This window comes from Falco rusticolus, chromosome 11 (assembly GCF_015220075.1).
Source record: "Falco rusticolus isolate bFalRus1 chromosome 11, bFalRus1.pri, whole genome shotgun sequence".
In the NCBI taxonomy this organism is placed as follows: Eukaryota; Metazoa; Chordata; class Aves; order Falconiformes; family Falconidae; genus Falco; species Falco rusticolus.
Window position 1 is genome coordinate 9787484 of NC_051197.1, and position 10155 is coordinate 9797638.

A 10155-nucleotide genomic window follows, 5' to 3' on the forward strand; every position below is an offset into this window, starting at 1 on the left:
ATAATGTGATCAACTCCTTTCACATCTGTTCATTAAATGAAAAGGAAAAAAAAATAGGGCAAAATTTGTTTGAAAAGAAACAGGAAGCATATGCTTAATATCACTTAAAAAAAACCTAGCCATCATAAGGTTAACATCAAATCACAAATGCAAAACAGCCATTATTGTATTTACTCAAAAAATTTTTTCAGTTTACTAGCTCTTTAGGTTTTCAATTGAAACATGCGTTTTTTCAGGATTCAATCTGTGCTGGCACATTGTCCTGATAGGCTTCTTTCATCAGATGCTATTGTAGGAAAGGCTGCCTGAGTCCACATTTGTTTACATTTATTAAAAATAGTTGTCATGTGTTTATGTAGCTCCTTTGATCGAGAAAAATCCCCAAACACTGTGTAAGTTGTGCTTAAAAGGGTCACTTCCTCCGCCCTGAGCAGAAACCGTGTTGGGACTGAGGCATGGCAGCAGATTGGAAACACACAGAAATAGCACCATACTTCGGTGGGTCCTCACCCCCCCAGAGCACCGTCAGTTTTCCACAAGCTTCAGAACAGTTACTGGGCCCATAAAGGCAGTTTGGACTTTGGGGCCAAAAAGTAGTGTAAAGACCATCTTCCTGGAGATTGCGTATTTTTCATGCACTTTCTTCTGCTTTGCAAATAAAGCAGCAGCGGTACCTACTGCACAAGGCATAGGGCTGGCAATAGCTCAGCTAGACCTACTGCTTCCAGTTTGGGGCGTCTCACTCCAGAGAAAATCAGCTAGGCAGAGCCAGGGGAGAGTAGAAGAAAGGACAGAGGGAAGGCACCTAAGGACTTGGAAAGGTGGGGGGAATCATTTGTTTAAATGAGAGAAGGCTGGGGTGAAACATGCTTAAGTCTTCAAAACACATGAAAGGCTGCTGAGAAGATGAAGGGAATAAACCTGTCCGCGGGGACAGGAAAAGTCACGAACTTGAGCTGTAGCAAGGGAGATTTGGTGAAACATTAGGCAGTAATTCTGGATGTCAGGAATGGTGAAATGCTGGAATAGATGTCTGCAGAGACTCTGGAATTACCATCATCGCAGGTTCTTTTGAGTCTGGATTAGATATAAATGTCTGGAGGGGTTTAGATCTGTTCCTGTCTTTGGGACAAATGAACCAGAAAGTCCCTCCTGGTCCTACCTTCGGTCGTTCTGCTGTGGTGTCACGTGTGGTCAGGTGAGCCCTGCTTATATGGGTAAACAAAGTCATGCTAAAAAAATAAGTTTGTGAGCTCCTTGCAAAATCCTCCCAAGCTAAAGCAGAACAGAAACTCCTGCAAAGGATTGCATTTGTGTTTAGTTTTCAGTTTTAAAATGTTCCCAAATCATCAAGGTGCTCCAACATGCCCCCAGCACAGAGGGCTTGAATCATATAATTGGATTCAGTGGGGCCTGTTTGCAGAGTCAGTGCCTGAGGCCCCATTCTGGAGGAAAGTTTTACACATTCTAATGATGGTAAGACAATGTATGACTAATGCACTGATGTGAAAAACTGCCCTATTATCTGATCAAAAGTACAAGCTCATGAATATGATACCGCAGGTCATTTGGCTAAAGGATACCTGGAGTCTTCCAAATTTTTAAAACAATCCCATACACAGAAGCAAAAAAGAGGTATGAACAGTGGAGCCAGTGGTTGCCTGTTCACTACAGATCATGTGGAATGTTTTATGGAAGATATTTTTATCAGACACAAAAGACTGAAATACAGAATATCCTGGGCCGGCAAGAGGAGGCGTGGTAATAATTCAGATTTTCATCCCTCAGATCTGTGATTCATTTTTATTATTCTCTGTGTTCATTTCAGGAATTATCAGAACCTCCTTGAGGACAGTGGAAGGTTTCCAGTTGAGTTCAGGGGACTCTGCTGCTGTTTTCACCCTTAGGGAAGGTCCAGGGGTCAGTGAGGTCCTACGTGCATGTGCAGGCATGCTCAGAGGGAGTTTGGAGACATCACCTCCCGACACCAGGGCCTCCTCTAAGGTTAGGTTATAATCTAACCTGGCTCTCTAGGGTCCCTCTGTGACCCCTAGGAAGAGAAAGACCCAGAGCAAGAGTAAGTACCCCCTAGAGACCTGCACTGGAATGGGGTGGACCACCTCCTGGAGAGGTTTCTCTCCCCATTTGCTATAGAAGCAGCCTAGTTACAACCTTGGGCCACAGTTTTTGCAAAGAGTTTTGTAGCATTTGGTAAAAGGGATCGTTCTCTCTAAATATCTCTAAACCACCTTGGCAGTTGGCTAGAAGTAGTTGCATTTAAAAAAATGTTTTGTATGGATAAACTGTGATTCATTTGCTGTTAACATGCTTTGTACACGTTAATGGAAACACACTGTTCTCTCGTAAAGCACTTAAGTATTTTTTAAAAACAAACAACCACCCCACCTGACAGTATTTGTCTTAACAAGGAAACCTTTATAGAAATCTAATGTCTTGAAAAGAGAAAATGACCTTGCTGACTGGGGAGAAAAGTGGTTAAAAATTCTCCAGACTTTTGATAGGAAACTGGGATTTTAAGTAAACTGTAGGGGGTTTTTTTCCCAAAAAAATACCAAAAATGTTTTCAAGGCAGGGAAAAAAATGCCACAACAAAAGCCCAACAAAATACTTCTGCCAGTTGACTAGAAAATGGAAACATCACACAGAAGTGTAGAATGTTCATATAAGGCTACTTTAGGAATCCCTTAGATATAGTTGGTTGATGAATGAGCTCGTGATTCTTTTACAGGGTCCGTGGCCAGCCTGTCCCCCATCGGACATCTCATACAGTACGTCCCTGAGGTGCAGAAAGACAGCCTGCACCAGGGACACGAATCTCACTGGCGGGTCAAGCCCATAGAGTGTATCAGGAGCAGGATACACCCAAACAGCAAGTCTGAATGGCATTCTGGCAATGTTTTTTTACATTGAAATTGAAAATCAGACTCTGCTTGCAGTTTAAAATTTAATTTAGGGCTACACTGTGTAGCTCTGTACAGTGACAAACCATAAGCAAAAGATGAGTACAAGCACCTACGCATACTTCCCTTATGGAAAACTGGTACAGGGAAAAAAACCCGGAATTGTGATGCCGTTGTCAATGTTGCCAAATCTGTGCACCACAGCATCACTCAACAGGATAAACGAGATCTGGATGAGAAGTTGGAGCCTGACTGCATTTCTGCTGAATTACTCCGAGCATGTAGTACCTCGCATCAGAAGTGTGCTTTAACGGTGCTTTGTATTCGCTGTGGGAAGGCCATTCATACTTGACACTATGTATATTACAGGAGCTCGGATATACGGTGCCTAATCTGGTATCATTCTTGCCAGCACTAAATTAACCACTCAAAAAAGCTGGACAAATTTGAAACAGCAGCATTAGCTTATCCCAGATCAACTCTTTGTATTAAGTGACTGCAGAGGTTTTGATGCAATATAGCAGAAGCCCTAAAGCTAGATGTCTTGTATCATCAGTTCAAGACATAAACCAACCACTCACCATGGGAATTTAGGTTCCCATGAATTAGGGAATTAAGATTCATGAATTAGAATCAGCAAGGCTTGATTCTCGGTTCCCAGCAGTTTGTTCCTCTGAAACAAGCACTGCTTTTCACTGTCAAAGTCCCAATACTGGTTAGATGGATTATCTGCTCCTATGAAGCAATTCTCCCGTCTTTAATTCAAGACTGCCTTTTATTTTTGCTCTAATTCATTGCACATTAGTGAAGATCACTTCTAGCTACAGAACAACTATCCCACCCAGAAGATGTGGTGACAGTCTAAAGGATGAGGGGAAAAATGAAATAAATTATCCCGAAGCCCAGGGTGAAGTGTAATGTGCAGTGATTGTCTATTGGATTTGATATTGACCCACATGTGTGTTTACCAGTGCCGCCTTCTGGGTGGATTCTGATGTTCTCACAGTTTGTGATTGACTCAACACATTTGAAGCATCTAAGCTGAAAGCTATCTTAGACAGAAAAAGACAAAAGCCTTCGGTACTACTAAATTCTATTTCTGCGTGTGAAACTGGAGCAAGGTGTGGTTCCTTTTATCTGATATTATGCAAGAGACACTGCCTTTTTCTTCCAAGGTCAGGCTCTCAGATACTGTAGCTAAATATTTGTAGGACTGCATAGCTTCTTACCCCATAAAAAAATATTTGATGGTCATTTTCAGTGTCTCCAAATCCCCTTTATGGAAGATTTAGAAACCAACACAGGGAATCTGCAGGTGTTAGCGTCACATCTTGTTTCCAGGAGTAATTGTCTCTTTCGCACAGTTTGCATGCTCGGTTGTGCTGCTCTGTGACAACTGATGGATTGTGGATCATCCGATAACAGATGCAATGGAAGCATTTTATGAAATGGAGATTACAACTTCAGACTACCCAATCAATTGTAAATGGACCTTTTTGACCTTCAGTGTCATGGGAATCGTGATGAATTCCAACCTGCAAATTCAAATCAAAGTACTAACTCAGGCTACAATCAATAAGCAATCACACTACTACTGAGGCAAATCCACAGACAGGGAAACTTCACACAGAGTCTGGTTTTGACATTGCCTTTTGATCCAAAATGGCTTAAAACTAGGAAGAGAAACGAAGCTGCTGAGTCTTCTGTGCTCAAGGTTATCAGTTGTGTAAGGGAATCCTGAGAAATCCTTTATGGCTTGTGAAACAGGGGAAGGAGGTGTTTTGTGGCCCCTCCTAGACTCAATATCCAGTCCATAGTAAGACATGTCTCTGAGACATGGACAAATTTTGAGACCTTTGGTGGCAAGAAGGTACCTAAGAATGTAAGAATGAAGTCATCCTGGGTCAGCACAAAGATACATCTGTCACAGTCCCTGATCCTGGCCAATAATGGATCCTTAAAAAAATGAGTGCGCTAGGTTAGATCCATCACGAGTGATCTCTCCTTTGGCTGTATTCCACCAGCAGCCAGAAGCTGAGGGACATCCTGAATCAGAGCTGTTTCCAGATCATCGCACTTACCAGCCCCGGGGCCCTCCCCGCATGTCTAATGCATGCAAACAATAATAATAATTGTGATGGTTATCGTTGTTGTATCAACACATGGAATGACAGCTCACAGGGTAGAGATAAGGGTTCTCCTGTTTAATTTCCTTCTCTTGTGTTTTCTTTTAGCACCACCACGTTGCCTTCCTATATCAGGATAACCAATGGCTACATCACAGTCAAACCTCCCATTTGGATTTCAAACCAGCTGGATCAGAGACCGCGTTCAGATCGCCCGTCCCAACCTCAGCCCACAAGCTCAGCTACAACCAGCCTTTCATGGCCATCAATAACTTCTCCTCTCTGCGTGGCCATAGCTTCTTTTCTCCTGAATCTACTGCAGCCTTCCTGACCACATTAGTATTATGTGCAATCCCTTGGAATAGAGAAGAGAGATAATTTATGAACGAAGTGGAGGTTAAGACAACATTACAAGCTGGACCTTCTCAGTTGACTCAGTAGTGCCTTCTAGCTGATTTTGTCTCTTTGCCCAGATACATTTTGAAACTCTAAAGCTTTATTGTAACACTGACTTACATCTTCTTTTTGTAGAAGGATCTTTATTTCCCATAGTGCTATGGGGTTTTGTAAAATATACATGTTCATATAAAGAAGAAAAAAAAAAGAAAAAGAAAAAATGTATTTATTCGACTGGTAAACTTATTTTTCTTGTTGTATATGTTAATAACATCCTTATTAATCAGTAGCGATGGTGAAACAGATAAATTAATATTTTCTATATTTGTTTTCTAACTGACAACTCTGCAAATGTCTGAACTGACACCAGATGAACACCACCTTTGTTTCTTTAACCATTACTTTTTACAGCAACTGTCCAATAAGTACATTTCTGCTGAACTATATTTTACTTTTTTCTATCTCGTTATCATAGCTTACACTGATTAAAGCAGATCCTGCTCTCTGTGGCCTATGCCCATTAGAAAAATAGGTGCATTCTTAACTCATTCGCTGCTACAACCTAAAACACCAGTTATTTTTATATGACTTAGTACATCATTAGTCACGATAACCCTCTAAGTTCCCCTGTTGTCTTTAACTAAACTATTTAACTTCTTTGGAAATTACCGGTTTCCCTCTTTGCCCTGGGATTAATTCATTTGCTAACAGAAATTAAGACAGCTCTTTCTTAATAAAAAGTTGCTTTTAAAGTCCGCGATAATCCCACTGAAATTATTTTCTTGTCTCCCTCATTTTATATAAACACAAGCTTACAACCTTTCCCAGCATAAACAAGAACGGAACTTGGTCTGTCTATAGGGTATAAAGGTGTCGTATCCTGTTAATCTATAGAACTTGTACCAGTTGTATTAATGCAGATGGACAACCTAGAGGGCAATAAACTTCTACAAATTCCTCTTCATCTTGCTATTATGACGCTCAGAGCCAATATCTCCGTGCTGAGTTATGACTTGTCCAAAACCTGTTCAAGACCCCTATGTCAAACGGAACATTCCTCCACCTGTAGACAGTGGTACCTCTGTTGAATTAGATGGGAAAATTGTGACACCTTCCGCTCACTGAAAAATCTGCTCCCTATCCCAGCAGTTACTTTTCATGAATGCAGTGAACAACATATATGGGAAAAAGAAACATGTCCATCTTAAAAACTATGATGTGTAATAAGGCATGTTGATTTCCGCCCCTCCCCCCAACAAAACATGATGAAAAATCCATTCAGATACAAACATTTCAACCAGAAAATTAATTTTGATTGAAATAGTATTTTTCTTTCTCAGTCATCTACAAACCAAAAATAAAAAAATATGCGATGAAAACAGTTAAAAAGACTTGAAAAACATGAAAATACAATGGAAACTTTGCTTTAAAAAAAAAAGCAGTGCTTTTTCACCTTGGAAAAAATACCAGAAGATAGTGATGATGATTATAGTAATAATACTGATAAAAGCCTGACTGAAAACAGTCACGCTGGTTTCCCACCAGCCCTACAGCCTGGTCTCCAGGACTGCAGATGATTCCATGTAATCTTCAAGTCTCAGCAGTGAGAGGGACTTCAGGATTCACCGTTTGGTTGTCATCATACCAGTTAATTTAGGAAAGTAGGTTAGAAAATAATTAGACTGCAGAAGGTGCATGGTTTTATTTGAAACCGTGGTGAAATACTGAACTTTTCCATCATGCATCCCAACCCGTTGCTTTGCAAGGGCCAGGGAGAAGTCGGGTAACTTCTTTTTTACTTACTGCACACCATGACCTCCAGCCTTTGCTCTGTTTTTGACAGAAGGTTCTGTAGGCTGGCAGTCATTTTAAGTGGGTACAGCACACAGTGCTATACCCTACCCCTATTTTTTTCAAGCACAACAGTTGATAAGGCTGAATGGAGAACTTTAAGCTTTGTCCCAAATGTGGGCTTCAAGCACACCCTGTGCATACTTTTATATTGTGTATTTTGGCTAGCGGAAGATTAGAGATGTTGGTTTTGGATGGAAGCCATTCACCTTGCATAGTATTTATTGCACAGGGCTGAATATTGGAAACATATTTTGAGAAGTTTCATTTTGGTTTTATTTGAGCTATTATTCTAGAAATGCCTTCATTTGAATATAATGGCTTAACAGACCTTCAAATTAAACCGTAACGCATTTAAAAAGATGATTGGTTCTCCTGGTGCATGCAAGACAGAGATCAGAACTGAATTATAATGTCTTATTCACAAAAATGGAACTGGAAGTAAGGCAGGCAAATCTTAAGGGTGATGATAAGTTACATAGTAAAAGTGAACAGCCAACGAACCAAAAGCCATTGAGCTTTATTTGTTGTAATCTGATCAAATCCAGAAAGGATTCTGTGGTGCCATCCCAGAAGTAAATCCAGGTGTTGGAAAACTTACAGTATAAATAGACAAGACCACATAAAGATAAGGGAGAGAAAAAAGAGCAGAAAACAGAAACGGCTTGTCCAAGACCATAAGGAAAACCACCAACAGGACCAAGACTAGAAATTACGGTTCTATATTTTCCCAATCTGTGGCTTTCTCCGTAAGCCTCTGGGGCTTTTTTTAATACTAGGAGCACACAGCTATCATCATACTGCACAGAATAGTCATTCCGTTCGTCACCGATGAGGCTTTTTGCTGAGTAACTCCTCCACTAGACAGTAATATTCAGTATTCATTAGCTCAGGTATCATGGTATGTTTGGATATCACAGTATGTAAGTAGTTTGGATATCAAAGTATATTCTAACTTGTTTGCATTTCCTGGCATTTTGTCCATAATTCTGTGAAATGAATGAATGTTCCTGGAGCTCACCAACTTTGCCTTGTGGTGGTGCCCCGTGTTTGTCACACTGCAGCACAGGTGTCAAAGCAAGGTGTCTCCTGGCTTTGGGGCCACACACCTGACTGCTGCCACCTAAAAGCATCTAGTTTACTCGGTCATCTAAGCTTTCTCTGGTTAAGGGAGAAGACATGAGTTTTACAATAAATATAAGATTAGGTAACTTACTATAGATCCTAGCTCAGGAACCCCACACAAATGGGTTCAGCACAGTTTTCCAACCAACCATTTATTTTTTTTCTGTTGTCTTACCCTAAAGTATGACTTAGGGTAACCTTTTCCAACACATGGCACTTAAGCATAGCAATACTGGAAGAAGGAGACCCTCACTGTGATTAATAGAATGGATAATTTATTAATCAACTACAGCAGCCCAGTATTAATTGAAATACGCTAATACTGGCTAGCACAGCTCTATGCACATCCATTGCAATGGATCCTGATTACATCCACCATGAGTTTAAGAAGCGTGCATCAGATCTGACACGCTCTTGAAGTAACCTGACTACCAGCTTCATGGGGCTTCCGTTTGCTCTGTGGGTTCCTCGCAAAAACTAGGAACGAACTGTTTCCTTTCCTCCAAAGGAAAGCTCAAATTCCCACTTAATCACGAGATTCCAGGAGCAGGAGTTTGAACAAAAATACCCATGCCTACTATATATGATAGCAAACAGCAGTGATACTGTTTACCTCTGAGAAACACCGCCAAGAGAGCCACTCAATGTCTAGCAGTCAAGGGCGTGATTTTGGATGAGTCTAAAGCAAAATGTTCGTACGATTCGTCTTTTCAGCTGGGCTACAACCAACACCAATACAACTCACATTATATGTAACTGTAACATTATAAATGAATGCTAATTATCTGCCAAGCTCTTGCCCTGGTGGAGCACATATCCCAGCCCACCAGCAGCAGATCTAACTTCCACTCTTTCATTTTTTTAATGCTTTTTTGCTTGTTTAACTATGGATGATGCTATGTTAATATGCACTGCCACTTGGAGAACCAGTTAGTAAGTTGGGACAGAAGGTATTCTATATTTCATGACTGATGTAGTTTCTCTGCAATTCCTTGAGCTGTTGAATAATGCAATACCTCATCTGGCAACAAATGATGAACATGATTTATGATAACTATGCTTTATACAGGTGTCAGAATCTGCTTTGGTGAACTTCCCTTCCCATTCCTCCAAGCTCCACTGTAATTTAGGAACACCCAAGGTACAGAGTTGTATATTTATCTAAGTTCTTCAATATACAATTGTGGAGAGTGAGAGAAATGCAAACCAGGAGAACTTAATCTATATTTAGTGCATTGATGAGTTGAACGATATGACCCAGTCATTGCCATATACCACAGGGAGGAATTTCTCACCACGCATATATGTTAGAGAAACCAAAGCGCCAAAGTTTTTATCTCAGTGTAAATGTTATCATTCCTAACTTTGCTTAGTACCGTATTTCTATATTATATCCAAAAAAAGTATATGGGCTTGTCATATCTCTGAAGCGATCAATGTTCCATAGAGTGTGCTCAAGTTCAGATTCAATTTGAGCATGTTTCAGCGTAACTGAAGCAGAAAGATAATTACCTAATTTTGAGATTGGGGTGGGGGTGGGGTGGGGGTGTGTGCACGTGCACAGGCGTGCATGTATATGTGCACGTGTGCGTGTGTTTTGTCCCAGCCCAGATGCGACCTTTCCTGTGACTGGCTTTTCAGGAGGCACCTTAATCTCGCTAAAGGCAGAGAGGTTTTTCCAATAAGTAGTCAATACTTGTCTTCCACAGGCATGGTCCTGCAGGTTCATGCTCACA

At 40.7% G+C, this 10155-nt stretch overlaps 1 protein-coding gene across 1 annotated transcript in view; it reads left to right on the forward strand.

The window, feature by feature from the left end:
- TRABD2B (TraB domain containing 2B) overlaps positions 1-9907 on the forward strand; it is a 295484-nt gene extending 285577 nt beyond the window's left edge. The window contains exon 7 of the mRNA XM_037404866.1: positions 5156-9907. Within this exon, the coding sequence (XP_037260763.1) occupies positions 5156-5378 (223 nt within the window). The 3' untranslated portion in view covers positions 5379-9907. The remainder of the gene's footprint in view (positions 1-5155) is intronic.
- The last annotated feature ends 248 nt before the right edge of the window (positions 9908-10155 follow it).